At 42.9% G+C, this 15,393-nt stretch overlaps 1 protein-coding gene across 1 annotated transcript in view; it reads left to right on the top strand.

The window, feature by feature from the left end:
• The window catches only part of C2H1orf87 (chromosome 2 C1orf87 homolog), a 41,419-nt gene extending 32,815 nt beyond the window's left edge, over positions 1–8,604 (top strand). The window contains exons 8-11 of the mRNA XM_060233330.1: positions 3,373–3,443; positions 6,758–6,789; positions 7,956–8,112; positions 8,406–8,604. Of these exons, the coding sequence (XP_060089313.1) occupies positions 3,373–3,443; positions 6,758–6,789; positions 7,956–8,112; positions 8,406–8,566 (421 nt within the window). The 3' untranslated portion in view covers positions 8,567–8,604. The remainder of the gene's footprint in view (positions 1–3,372; positions 3,444–6,757; positions 6,790–7,955; positions 8,113–8,405) is intronic.
• The last annotated feature ends 6,789 nt before the right edge of the window (positions 8,605–15,393 follow it).

Below are 15,393 nucleotides of genomic sequence, written 5' to 3'. Positions count from 1 at the left end.
ACTGAACAGGGATATTGCGTTTTTATCTCATACAGATGCTAAACCCACTCTCAGTGAGTATAGCTATACATCCACAGTATTCCAATGTGTTTCTCTTTTAGAATTGTGTATCAGTATAATTATTTGTATTGACATACTCAAAATAGGGATATTGGCTGTATATCTCATTACATATGCTTTTCCCATTTTCACTATATTTTATTGCATTCCTTTTTCCTATGGCAAACTAAAATTATGTTTACATGTTAAAAAGTAAATTAGGTGGACAAGAGCATCACTATCCAATGTATTTCTCTTTTAGCTGTGTTGAAACACTCAAACAGGGACTTTGGTAGCTTATCCCATTATAAATATTGAACCCATCTCCCATTGTCATTGACAGACAATCTCACATTTTGACATACTACTGTTTTGTTGCTTTCGCATGCTCATGCTACTCATATCAAAGGTTTGCTCAATTTGTTAATTTTACTATTCTGTCATTGTACCATTTTATGTTCTAAACCACTACCTACCAGATAATTTTATTTCACTGTCATTGGTTCTTAAATCTGTACCTTGTTGCATTCTGGGCCACTGCCTACCAGCTATGTATGGTTCTGCTCAGCTATGTATGGCTTTGCTCACTGTGCTGGATTCTTCGTCTGATGAAGTGTGCTTAAGAGCACACGAAAGCTTAAGTTCTAAATAAAAATTGGTTGGTCTTAAAGGTGCACTTGACTCCTGCTTTGTTCAGGTATATTGGTATAATGTGATGTGTTATACATAACATAATGTAAACTTGCAAATGCAGGTTTGCTAAGGCCATGCAAACAACACCATACACATTTAGCAAAGTTTGCCTATACTCAAACATGTGAAAGATTTTTTTAAAAAAAGAATCCAATATAAATAGAATAAAATTGAAGCGTCTGTGTGTGTGCTAGCATCATTACTTTAGTTAAGCATCTGCACTCCCACTGTGAATTAGAGAGAGTCTGGTTCCTCTGAGCCACTTTGTGATTAAATGTGCTTAAGATCAATAAACTGCAATGAGTGATTACAGTCATGTGGGATTAATTCCCCTCCAGAAAGTCCCCCACTCTTTAAGCTGTCAAAGGAAGAGAGTAGGACACAAAAATAAACTGAGGACCAGCTGGAAAGGGAAGACCACAGATTTCTCTAATATCTTTGATTTTCCTCACATTAAAACAAGAGGTTTCTGACTGCACTTTTTTAAAATATAAGGGTTAATACAGTTGTTCCTTCCTTTGCTGTGCAGTCTATCCTTCATCCCACACAGCTTCATCAATGAGAATCATAGCTCATAACCATGAATTACTAAGAGAGAATGTGTTGAATCCAACCAGTTTTTCCACTGGTGGAACAGGGAGGAGGAGAATCTTTGTTCTAGTTATTCAGTTCATTTTAAAAAATTATAATGGATTCACTGGGGAGCACATTTCTACTGTAAGTCCCTCCCCCCTCCATCTAGCTAAGATGAAATAGGGTACTGCTCACAATTGGATGGCAGCTATAGAAAGCAGATAGCCTGGCAGAGTAGGCAACAATATATAAATCTATATAGTATTAGCCATGTGTGGCTGTGATCTGCAAATAATTAAATCCATGCATTCCTTATCTCACTGTTCTCCATTTCTTCCCACATATTTCTCTCTTGCTCCAACAATGAAAAAAGATGTGGGGTTGGGTAAGATTTAGTTCCTCTCACCCATGTCCCAGGCTCATGCCACTCCCTCTTTTTTAAAACATTAGCAAGTGTGAGAGAGTATTAGAGATGTTGAGAAATCTCAGATCTTTCCATGTCATGGATCTGGTCAGTTTTCTCTCTCTCTTTTTTCTTTCTTGAACATATATTATTGGGAGACAAATTCTGCTTCACATAGGGAGGGAGGGGAGCAAGTTGCATACCACTGGGGCTGAGTATAACATTCACCTGTATTCATCTCAAGCCTACAGCACTGCCAGTATGCTAGGGTACACCAACAAAACATCTGTGCCCAGCAGCTTCAACATCAGAAGATAGAAGAACGCAATCAGAAATCACTCCTTGCATAGAATCAAAGCCCACCCCCAAAAGGGGAGCCACTAATGTGATTGCTGTCAACTGAACACTTGACAAAGACCACTCTCTCAGCACATATTTTTAATGGCAAAATCTGCATAATAGCTAATATCTCAATCAGTTGCATATCTTCTGAGTCAGTCTCCCCATCCCAACTCTGAAAATTCTAATATAAACAAGCAAGTACTAGAACAAGGCCAGAAGGAAAAACTTGTGAATACCTCCATTTGTTACTTTTTGTTGTTTGGGTTGCTTACAATAATTACATTAACATTTGAAGTTTTTTAGTTAGGCTTTTGATTCATCAATATCCAAATACATATCTGAAATAGCAACAGTTAGAAGTAAGAAGAAAACTAACTCCACCATTGTCACCAATGCAGCATGGAATATGGGAAAAGAAAGAAGAACCAAAAGAACAAGCTATAAGGGCCACAAATGGATTCAGGTTTCACTGAGAACCAAAGACCAAGAATACATGAGAATTCAAGGCATCATTAAAAGAACTGATTTGTTAACAGCAGAAAACAATTAAATAAAAGACATGAGGAAAAGCAGTAGAGCCAGAAGTAGGGATCAGATCGTTGTAATGAGGAACAGAATCATAACCAGAATAAGAGAGATGTTATTAGCTTGTAGTAGTAAATGAAGGACTAATGAAAGTACATGACAAAGAGGTAAATTGGTTTAGAATAATATGGCCCTGACCTGGATAGCCTGATCTCATCAGATCTTGGAAGCTAATCAAGGTTGACTGTGGTTAGTACTTGGATGGGAGACTTCCCTGAAATCACAGTCAGAAGGGACAGGGCAGGTTCTATTCAGCCACCTCTCTCAATATCCTCCAGGCCCCCGATAGGAGTCAGTCACCAAAGATCAACATGACTTCCAGGTGCAGACATACCCATACACACATATACCAACAACCAATGTTCCCTCTAAACTGCAGGGTCTTGTGAGCAAAAATTCTACTTGGTGAGCTGCTGGCATTAAAGTTGTGAGCTACTGGCATTAAAATTGCATAAATTAGTGTGCTCTGGGGTTATCCTTCCTGAGCTAAAACAAAACTGTGTGAGCTGGAGGCTAAAAATCTGTGAGCTAGCTCACGCCAACAACAACAACAACAACAGAATAATATGAAAGAACACAATAAGGAGAAATAAATGATGACAAAAGTATGAAAGAATTTATTGTCTATACAAGCAAAAAAAAAAACTAGCCAAAGAACAAATTAATTTAATCTTGAGCTTTTTTTCTTAATGCAGATGGAATGCTGTTTTCTTAATGCAGATGTTTTCTTAATGCAGATGGAAATCATTTGTGGAGTTTCTGAAGGAAGTTCAGGATGGGATAGATCCTTCCTTGCTTGTGTATAGAAGTAAGCCACATCATTGCCATTTTTGATTAAATCTAGCCCCAGCAAGCAGTCAGCTGCATTTAAGCATTGTATAGAAAACTGCTGAAATATCCTCAGTTTTTACAGTTCATGGTGTTAGGTGTCCCAGTAATAGTCTAAGGTGACTAAACCCTAAGGTGATCTAATTACAATTATAGCTACTGTCTGAAAATGATCAGGATGTTTATACCATGCTAAGATCCTTGCACCGTACTAAGACTGAAAAGGCTACAAAGTGAATGGGTAGGAAAATAACCTATTCAGGGGTTTGAGGCCTTGTTTGTACTGGCAGATTTAATTCTGCCTCAGTGTCTTAAATATCTTGAGTGTGTTAGTACAGTAAAATTAGTCTTTTGTTTTTAGGTGGACTAAATAACTTCAGTTTGGGGATGGTGATTACTTGTATCCATGGCCTGAAACCTAGGGCTGGGGTGGCTTCCTTGACCTTTGTACAGAAAAAGAGGGAAAATGCTGTGTGAGAAGCTCCCCTTTACTATATAAGGATATACTTTCTAAGGGTATTTGTGGGGAGTACAGGATCTCTGTGTCAGATGTATCCTTATATAGTAAATGGGAGCTTCTCAAACAGCATTTTTGCTCTTTTTCTGTACTTTTGTGTGCTATGAGCCTTTAGTTTACATTCCTTGACTTTTGCCCAGGGTCTTAAAATAGGGTTGCCAATCTCCAAGTGGAGCAAGGAGATCTCTTAGAATTACAACTGAGAAAATGGCTGTCTGGCGGGCAAACTCTATGGCATTACACCCTGTTGAGGTCTCCCCCATTCCTAAACCCTGTCCTCCCCAGGCTCTACTCCTAAATGTCCAGGAATTCTCCAGCCCATAGTTGACAACCCACTTGCAGAATCATGAAGTCCAGCCCTGCTATCACAGAGATAATACTTTGCTCCTTATCCAATTCCAAGACACTATACTTTCTATTAGAGCCAACTGCATATCTTGCCTTGAATGTTCACTTCCTAAGAACAAGTTTGTGTCAATACTTCCTCTGAGCAGTCCCTCTTAAACAATGTACTCACCCAAATTCAGCCCTGCTGCAGTAGAGTTACTATATTCCTCCAGTGGAGGCAGTGGTCCCTTGCTGCCAGGACCTATCCTTAGTTCCTATTCAGCTAGCTAGTGGGGGACTTACCAGGAGAAAGAGCAAGACCCAGGCTCACATCACATAGGCTATGACATCATGACACCAGTGATGTCCAGGCAACACTCTGGATGAAAACTCTATGGTAGAAGCCATTGTTACCGTAGAGTTTTGGTCCAAATACCAGGGTGTCACAGCAGCATTGTAGCATGATAGCATCTCTCCATATGCAATGCCAGCAATATGGCCTGAACCTTGCTTTTTCTCCTGGTAAGCCCCCCGCAATTCCCTGTCAATTGACAGGAGGGACTTGGAAACCCTATACTGCAGTAACATGCTTTCTGAGGGAATTTTTATATAGAAATAAGGAAAAATAAAAATTCACATGATTTTCAAATATGACAGTATACATAGCAATTTTGGGTGAGGTGAGGAAGAAGTAATGAATTAGAGGAAATTGAGCCTTATGTCTTTACTAAACAGGTGTCTGCTAGAGGCAGGCAAATCACAAGTAACTCACACAGCGCTTTGCAGGAACTCTACTAGTGATCAGCAAAGGCCAGTGCAGATACATGTTAGCCAAATTGCCCTCAAGAAAAATATGGGGGATTTATTTAGGTGGGCAAAGATGGCAAAATATATGGGGTCAATAACCTGTGTATACAGGAGTCAGTCCTCCAAAGGTGCCCCTTTAAATATGATTGTATACTAAAAATAGGTTTTTATTTTTCTAATTACTCAAGCACACAAGAAACACAATTATCAGCAATCACACAGATCTAGGAAAATAGGTGGGAAAATTGATAGGAACATATAAGGATAACATGGACAGGGCAATACTATACCTCTCGATGGTGAAAGAAGGATGATCATCCAGTGGACAGGAAGGGAAGGGGAAGCAAGAGACAATCAGCGTCACTCACAATAATGGGCCCAATAATGATCAGGAATTGCAAGGCAGGGGTACCAAAAGAGACACACCTGAATGGCCAAAAATCTGGCCTACTTATAGCCATTTTCATATCCTGAGGCAGGATCATGTGATGGGGAACACCTACCCAGAGATGGCTCCCAGGAGATAGGACAAAAGAATTTGATGGGCGATGATGGTTTACTGAGTGCAAACCATCTTTACACAAAAGAACTAGAGTGGTCAATTTAGTGCCAGATCATTCTTTATTGTAACACCTTGGAGGGGAATATTGATAAAACAAAAGAGAGGAGGTTTGGCTGTTGACAGGCAATCATCTTCAACAATGCTCTGTTGTACTAGAAATTTGTCTTGATGGGCAACAGGAGGATTCTTTTGTTTGGTGAGATGTTGCAGAAGTTCATTGTTAGCAGTGATGCCTTTACATCTGCATTTCCAAAGTGTTGACTGGTATATGGAGAAACATTCTCTGCATGGTGGTTTGCAGGAGAGAGTGTTGTCTTCTTGGGACATCTCAGGAACATGGTTTCACTCATGGCTGCTTCTGTTGCTGTCTTCTTGGTGACAGGGATGCAGTTGCTGTTCTGCAAAGCTAGGCAGCTTGTCAGTGAAGCACAGTCCAATGTCCTCTTAACATGGCAAGTATAGGCAATTCACACAATGGCAAGCACAGGCAGGAAGCTTGCTGAAGCCTGACTTGAAGCACTGCTGGTTGTTCATAGAAAACTAAATGTCCATAGTGAGGCTGGCATAGGAGGCATACTATTAAAGTCTATATCATTTGGAGAGATGGTCCAGGGCTAACATACAGGCCAATCAGCTTTAAATCTAGCCCCTCTCCAGATTGGTGCTGTTACTGCTTTTCTGACTAGGGCCATCTGCACACAGCATTGGCTGCTGAATTAATCTGTGGAAAATGCACACTACACCTATTTGTGCTCATGGTTCTTCAGTTATCCAGTTGAGGACATGTACACAAAAGCTGGCTTCTGTACCTGGGTAAGACAGTTTTATGAGTCATTCAAAGAAGTGTGGCAATATTACTTCCCCCTCCCCCAACATTTTGCTGAAATGCTAAAATAAATTGAAAATAGAATCAAAGTTGAACATGTCCAATGTCAGTGTTAAGATATTAGTTATACTGCCACCTCATACTTAAGGAAGTCACATCCTCATGCATTTTTGAGACAACCCTATTCCAGGCAAATGACATTCTATTTGTTCAACTGCATGAAACAATTTTCCACTTTTCATTTCCCATTTTTAGGAGGAAATAAGGGGGAAAATGAAGACTCTCAGGTATTGTAAAAATGTTTTGATTAATTTATTATCATTAAGGCAGTCTGATGATCAAACTACAGAATCTTTTTTTAAAAAAGAGAGAATCTGGTTTTCGTGAACTGGACACTCTCAAACTGCAGCCATATATCAGCTGTGGGAACTGTCTGTTTAAAAATAAAGGGGAGTCTGATTGAACTGAGAACTGGGTCATGGGGGAGGACATGTCATTTCCCTGACCAGAAATGACTGAAGGGGAGTTACTTCCCTCCTTTTGGCTGTTTCACCTGTACAGACTGCACATGGAACAGCTAGATGCAGGAAATACCCCCATGCCATTTTGATAAAGCTTAATTTGGCCCTGATTTGTAAATGTTTTAATACTTGAAACTTAAGTATTTCACTTTATCTGGCAAAATACTTAGAAATCCTTACCACATTCATCCTCCTCTACTCATACCATGCCAAACTATGTAAAATTATTAGGTATGAAACTGGCACAAGCTTCTTAGTTTACCTTGAACATCAGTTTTCAATTCTGCTTCTCCTTTGTAGGAAGCAAATCTGAATATTTCCACCCAGTTTTCCTTTTTTCATAGCAAGTTTTTCTAATAATGATATTTGCATCTCTCAACATTCTTTGTACAGTAAAAGTTAAATCAGTAGGATAATCCATCTAGTAAGCAATATTATAGGATTTGGAATTGCAGAAATTGTGCATGTGACATTAAAGGTGTGTTCATATATATGGTGTATAAATTATGTGTACATATAAATGTTTAGAATAGGATTTTAAAAGGCAAAAGAATAATCCTCAACAGCAATGAAAATGAGACTGAAATCAATGAAAATGACAGCAAGCATAATAAAACTAATGAAGATAACCGTATAGGTTTGTCCCTAAAAATATTGATCTTACTTCAAAGTAGAAAGCAAAACTGAAAGCCAATACATCCAGCACAGTTCAGGCTGTCAATTCAAATGTGCAACCACCCCAGGTAATTCTGTTGTAGAGGGCAGAAGCATGGGCAGGAATATACAATGTTCATTTCTAAGCACCAGCTGAAGCAATCTTGTCAGTATCTAAAGATGACACTGACGCTCCATCTGCTTTCCCATCTGCCCTTGAACAGAAAGTTAAGTAGTACTAAACTTTTGGATTTGATATCCCATTTATTTATTTGCAGGTGGATAAAGGCGAGCACAGTGTTCTGGCTGCCAAGACTTGGAAGCAAGAAAAGTATGATACAGCTGACTCGAGTGATTCTGAGGAACAAGATGCCTGGATAGACCAGTTCAGAAAACTGGAGAAAGCCCTTTATTTGTCTGATATAAAAAACACAGGCAAGAATTCCCATGGATGAATATTTGGTGCAACTGGCAGCTCTTGAAATTAATATTTTATAAATCTGTGGTTGACTGAGATGAATATTAAGCCACAGCCAATTATTGGTGTCTCAGAATATAAATAATATTTCTTCTTAGGTGGAAAAAAACCCCTCCACAAGGGGTTTTGTAGTCCCTTGGAGCTGCATTTCCTTAGTATTTAAGTCTGTCTTCTTTGTTCCAATTGTCTAAGTTTTAGATGGGAAAGATACCAGTTTACAAACCTTATCTGTTTTTGTAATTATATACAGGCAAGTTGAACAGGGAAAAAGCCAAACGCTTGATCCACAACTACAACCAAATTTATGATCTGTGCCTTAGTCCTTTGAAAATTGACAAAGCCTTTCAACATACCCGTCCTGGTCAAGACGTGCCTTTGGAACCTCTGCTGCATTACTTAAAAGAGCTGTAACCAGTACATGTAACATGGTACTCATGAGTGTATTTTTTTTCTCTGCTTGTTCACATATTGGCATTCTGTATTGATATAGTATCTGTAAAGTTTTCATTTCTTAATTTTTAACACACATACATGCCCACACTATTGAATTGTCTGGAGCCAACATCTGGTCCCAGCTCAACCCCACCCTGGTTGCCTGACCTGAGGACAGTGGGGACCCAGGCTGACTGATGGGAGGAAGGCCAGGAGAGGGAGGTGGATGAGACCCAGTCAGATTGCTCTGACAGCCAAGAATAAGGCAGGGAACCAAGAAAAGGCAGGGAAGAGCATGATCAGAAGTTATGACTGTGCTGACACTTGGGGAAGGGCAGGATGTGAGAGCTTGGAAACAGCCCTGAGCAGCAAGGGGAAGGAGTAGGACAGGGAGACAGGCAGCAGGCTTCCCTTTCCTTTTATAGTTTCCCAAATGAAACAGGTGGAAGGAGATCAGAGATAGGCCAGGTGGGGTGGGGCCAGGGAATCCTATGAAGAAGAGGAAGAAGAGTTGGTTTTTCTACCCTGCTTTTTTCTACCCTAAGGAATCTCAAAGCGGCTTACAATCACCTTCCCTTCCTCTCCTTGCAACAGTCACCTTGTGGTAGATGGGGCTGAGAGAGTTCTGAAAGAACTGACTGGCCCAAGGTCACCCATCAGGCTTCATGTGGAGAAAGAGTGAGGGAGCAAATCCAGTTCTCCAAATTAGAGTCTGATACTCTTAACTACTGCACTGTGCTGGCTCTTATAAAAGCGAAGGCACTGCACTTGGCCAGGGAGGGAGCAACAGATTAAGCTCAGACAAGGGAGGGGAAGGGAGTCAGGGTCCAGGTCAGTCAATCAGCTGAAGAAAGAAGACTCAGGTGCTCTCCTTTACAATTCCAAGGCCAGTGGGCCAGTTGCCCTCTTTGGTGAGGGGATGGCAGATCTGTCTCAGGGGTGGGGAAGCATCATATGAAGTTTCTGTCTGAATGGCTTTTAATAAAGTTTTGTGTTTGAAATTATTGCTTATTTTAAATATTTATATCCTTCCTCTTGACCAATTGGTCTTGAAAGACATTTAGAGCTACAAAGAATCTACAACTGTTAGAGATGAAATAGGGGTCCCAAATCCCCCGCCTGGGCGGGGGACCCCCGATTTGGAGCCCCCTCCCCCCGCTCAACAAAAATCTGGAAAGCGGGGGGGAATGGCGGCCCTTCCCACCAAGACGAGCCGAGCGCGTGCGGGCCTCTGGCTGGGTTTAATTTCAACCCACTGGTTCTGGTCCTGCCTTCCGAAGCCACAGAAAACAATCCCACCCCATCGTCTCTAGGACAGCCCTTCAAGGACTTGAAGACGGCGATCCTCTCCCCTCTCAGCCGCCGCCCGCCTCCTCTCCGGGGATCTTGGCCACGTGCAAGTCTCTTACCCGGCAGGCGAGCGGCGACCAAGCAGCAAAAGAAGAAAGCCCACTCGGAGCAAGAAGCCCCAAGAAACCCAAGCCCGGCTGGCCAAGCGCGCAGCTTGCAGCCGCCGCCGCTCCTTTGGTCTTGGACGGGGAGGGCTGGAGGCGAGTCGCCCCGGCCCTGCTGGGAAAGCTGCCCTTCCTCTCGGGAAGACCCCAGCAGCAGCGACTCTCTTCTTGGGCCTTTGCTCACCCGCCGGCTTGTTGTGGGGTGGTGATGCAGCTGGAGCCGTCATCGCCTGCTGAGTGGCTGCGGGCGCCAAGGCAGCGAGCGTGGCCAGCAGCAACGGAGCTCACTTTTCTTTCATTTGTTTGCCTGCCTTAGTTAGCTTTGATGTTTCTGCTGCCGCAGAAGAGGCCCACAAGCGCGCTTCCCTCCTTCCTCAGCTCAGCATTAGGAAGGATTTCCTGAAAGTTAAGAGCGGTTCCTCAGTGGAACAGGCTTCCTCGGGAGGTGGTGGGCTCTCCTTCCCTGGAGGTTCTTCAACAGAGGCTAGATGGCCATCTGACAGCAATGAAGATCCTGTGAATTTAGGGGGAAGGGTTTGTGAGTTTCCTGCATTGTGCAGGGGGCTGGACTAGATGACGGTAGAGGTCCCTTCCAACTCTGATTCTGATTCCTCAGTGGAACAGGCTTCCTCCGGAGGTGGTGGGCTCTCCTTCCTTGGACGTTTTTAAACAGAGGCTAGATGGCCATCTGACAGCAATGAAGATCCTGTGAATTTAGGGGGAATTTGTGAGTTTCCTGCATTGTGCAGGGGGTTGGACTAGATGACCCTGGAGGTCCCTTCCAACTCTATGATTCTAAGATCCCTCCTTCCGCTGTCTCGTCCTCATCGGGTTGCCAGTCTCCAGGTGGGGACAGGGCATCCCCCGGTTTGGAGGCCCTCCTCCCGCCTCAGGGCCATCAGAAAGCGGGGAGGGGGGGAAATGGCCACTGGGCACTTTATTCCCTATGGAGACCGATTCCCATAGGGTATAATGGAGAACTGATCTGCAGGCATCAGGGGCTCTGGGTGGGGTGGGGGCTGTTGTTTTAAGATGAGGCCCCAAATTTGCAGCATAGCATCCGATGCCGCTCCTGGAAAGACCCTCAAAGTTTCAAAAGGATTGGACCAGGGGGTCCAGTTCTATGAGCCCCCAAAGAAGGTGGCTCCGTCCTTCATTATTTCCAATGGAGGGATGGAGGGAAGGCATTGAAAAGGTGTGCGGTCCCTTTAAATGTGATGGCCAGAACTCCCTTTGGAGTTCAATGATGCTTGTTGTAACCTCACTCCTGGCTCTGCCCCCAGAGTCTCCCGGCTCCACCCCCAAAGTCTCCTAGCTCCACCCCCAAAGCCCCCAGATATTTCTTGAATTGGACTTGGCAACCCTAAGATGAAAACAATACAAGAAAGCAAGCTTTGTACATAGCACAGGTCCTGGGTCATCTCTTGGTGGTAGGGTAGTGAAAAGATATATGAAAATCTCTCTCTAGCTTTCTGATGTTCTTATGAAGGCAGCACAGAATAAAACAGCAACTAAAGGTGAACAGAGACTAGAGTTCTATACTTTTAAATCCTTTCTCCAGCTCTGTGGTGTTCCTGTTGCTACGAAGAGTATCTGTATTTTGTTTTTATACACTACAAACTCTGAGCAGGAACACACAGGAATGCAATTCCGGCTAGCTTGGTGTCGTGGGGAGTGGCCTAATAGGAAAACGAATTCCTGCTGGGCTTTAAAAAAAAAAAAACCCTGCACAAAACAATGGTGACATCAGGGAGTGTGGCCTAATATGCAAATTCTACAAAAAAGCCCTGCTCTGAAGTAATCGGTAGAAGGGAATTCTTTTACTTACTTACCTGGTAATTATTTCCTTGTGTCTTTCTCTATATTTGTCATGATGATACAGACAGGCCTCATTGGGCAGGAGCTCACAGGAGCAGAGCTCAGGAACCTCTAAATGCTATTGTGCTCTTTCTTTCTTACCCCACCCCCCAAAAGTACTTGTTTCTGAGCTCTATTGTTCAAACCCCCTGTAAGAATTTTGCTGAACTCTAAGATTTGAGTAACTTTCTAATATTTTTCCCCACAAAAAATGGGGAAATAACCAAAACATATAAAGCAGACAGATGGAAATCTTCATCATTCCACTGTGGCCATATAGGAGAAAGTAATTTAAGAAGTATGACTGGAATAAGGTTTTATTATGACAGTTATAATTCAAGAAGCATTTTAAGGTAGATGCTGAGCTGATGTAATTTAGTATACTTTCTGGTGATATCAAGAGTGTGTGGCATGAGTTGGGCTAATGAGCTCCAGCACCTCTTTTTCTGTTAAATGACCCCTGCTGACAGACAGTGGTTCTAGGTTATGTTTGTATTAAGGAAGTGGATAGACAAAAGGAAAGTTATGGGTACCCCTTTAAAATTTGCATTTTTCAAACTGTTATATATTCATCTAGTAAATTTTCCCATTTTGAAATCTGATTAGCAACCTGATACTAATAGCATTGTGGTATTGAATACTATTTAGAATGTAGTGTGTCTTCATTATTGCTTGTGGCATTACAAGCTGACCAGTGATATTAGGCTGGTGCATATTTCCTACCAGAAATGAGATACAAGTATCCACTACCATAGACCCAACATTTTAGAGCTTCCTCAGCTCTTTTTCATGAGTTATCAAAATATTCATCATAACTAAGTAATAACCCTGGAAAAGACCTGTTTTATGTATACACACACACACACACATATATATACATTTATTTATTTATTTATTTATTTATTTATTTATTTATTTATTTATTTATTTATTTATTTATTTCTATATCAGATTTATATCCCACCCTCCCTCGACAGGCTCAGGGTGGCTAACAACAGTTTAAAAACATTAGCAATTTACAAACATATTAAAATTAGATATATAAAAATATTTCCATATAATATATATTAAAAATCAGAGATGGCAAGCTTCTGATTTCCATGATATTAATTCAATGAGATTGTCGATGCTGAAGGTAATAGGCACCTCCCCCTAACCATTAAGGGTGAGTTTGAAAAGTTCGGTCTTACAGGCCCTACGGAACTGTGGCAAGTCCCGTAGGGCCCTGATGTTTTCGGGGAGGGTATTCCACAAAGTGGGGGCTGTAACCAAGATCACTCTAGCTCTAGTGCTGGTCAATTGACCTTCTTTCAGTCCAGGGATCTTAAGGAGATTTTGAGACCCTGAAAGTAGTGCTCTCTGGAGTACATATGGAGAAAGGCGGTCCCAAAGGTAGACAGGTCCCAGGCCATATACGGCTTTAAAGGTTATAACCAGCACCTTGAAGCGAATCTGGAACGCCACAGGCAACCAATGTAACGCTTTCAGCACAGGTTGAATGTGCTCCCGTACAGGTAGCTCCATTAACAATCTGGCTGCTGCGTTTTGCACCAGTTGCAGCCTCCGAAGTTGAGTCAAGGGCAGCCCCATGTAGAGGGCATTACAGTAGTCTATTCTCGAGGTGACCATTGCATGGATCACTGTTGCCAAGTCGTCACACTCCAGGTATGGAACCAACTGCCTTATCCGCCTAAGATGGTAGAATGTGGATTTGGCAGTGGCTGCTACCTGGGCCTCCATTGTCAGCAAAGGCTCCAGGAGCACCCCCAAGCTCTTGACCCTCGACGCTGGTGCTAATAGCGTCCCATCAAAGGCCAGCAAGGGGATTTCCCTATCCAGGCCACTGCGACTCAGGCACAGGACCTCTGTCTTTTCTGGGTTCAATTTCATTCGACTCTGCCTCAGCCATTTCACTACAGCTTTCAATGCCAGGTCCAGATCTTCCAGCGTGCAGTTGGACTGGCCTCCCAACAATAGATGGAGCTGGGTGTCATCCACATACTGGTGACAACCCAGCCTGTATTTCTGGACAATCTGGGCAAGGGGGTGCATGTGGATGTTAAACAACATTGGGGAGAGGACTGCCCCCTGAGGGACCCCACATACAAGAGGGGCCCCCAGAGAGTACTGAGATCATGAACTCAAAACCTCCTCGTTATCCCCGGGCCAAAAGAAGCCCGCTTAAAATCTACCAGGGACAGGGCCTTCTCTGTTATGGCCCCTTCCTGGTGGAACCAGCTGCCGGAAGAGGTGAGGGCTCTGCGGGACCTTGCTCAGTTCCACAGGGTCTGTAAGACAATCCTCTTCCATCTGGCTTATAACTAACCGGCACAAGAAACTAAGTGTGGTTCTATTAGACTTCTGTTGCTCTTAATGCTTTAAATGCTTTAAATGTTTTAAATGTTTTATTATAGGATGAGGGAGTCTGGTCTCAGCAGTAGTGTGTGCAAAAAGGATCTAGGATCTTAGTGGACCGTACAGTGAACATGAGTCAGCAGTGTGATGCAGTAGCTAAAAAGGCAAATGCAATTTTGGATTGTATCAACAGAAGTCTAGTGTCCAGATCACATTAAGTTATGGTATTGCTTTACTCTACCCTGATTAGACCTCACCTAGAGCACTGTGGTCAGTTTTGAGAACCAAAATTTAAGGATATATAAAAGCTGGAACATGTCCAGAGGAGGGCAATGAAGATGGTAAGGGGTTTGGAGACCAAGTCCTATGAGGAAAGGCTGAAGGAGCTGTGTATGTTTAGTCTGGAGAGGAGACAACTGAGAGGTGATATGATCATCATCTTCAAGTACTTGAAGGGCTCTCATATAGAGGATGGTGCAGAATTCTTTTCTGTTGCCCCAGAAAGTCAGAGCAGAACCAATGTGTTGAAATTAAATCAGAATAGTTTTCAGCTAAACATTAGGAAGAACTTCCTGACAGAACGGTTCCTCAGTGGAACAGGTTTCCTCATGGGGTGGTGGGCTCTCCTTCTTTGGAGGTTTTTAAACAGAGGTTGGATGGCCATATGACAGCCATGCTGATTCTGTGAACTTAGGCAGATCATGAAAAGGAAGGGAAGAAGGCTTGCATCAGTGCTTAGTTCTTGTGGCCCTTTCTTACACTTTCAGGGAAATGCTGTTTGCCACTTTGGGGTCAGGCAGCAATTTTTCTCCAGGCCAGTTTTGGGTTTGTTTGTTGCGCCCCCAGTCGGAATGAAGAGGCTGACACAGTGTGTTGGATAAACCAGGCCGCTTTATTAAAGACAACTGAATCAACTAGAATGGCAAGGGATATAGGCCTAACAGGACAAGCCCTGGGGTCAACCACAGGACCCCACCTTGTCCTTAGAGGGCGAGCCACCCTGCCCCCAGCATGAGCCCAATATTCTGGCTGGTGCTGAGCGGCCAGGCCCAAACTCCACCTCCACCTGGCCAGCATCAATCCCTCTGGAAAGATCTGCCCCGGTGAGGCTTTGCCATGATCTGCACTTCCAGCATTGAG

Source organism: Heteronotia binoei, chromosome 2 (genome assembly GCF_032191835.1).
Source record: "Heteronotia binoei isolate CCM8104 ecotype False Entrance Well chromosome 2, APGP_CSIRO_Hbin_v1, whole genome shotgun sequence".
In the NCBI taxonomy this organism is placed as follows: Eukaryota; Metazoa; Chordata; class Lepidosauria; order Squamata; family Gekkonidae; genus Heteronotia; species Heteronotia binoei.
This window is presented reverse-complemented; position numbering and strand designations above follow the sequence as displayed.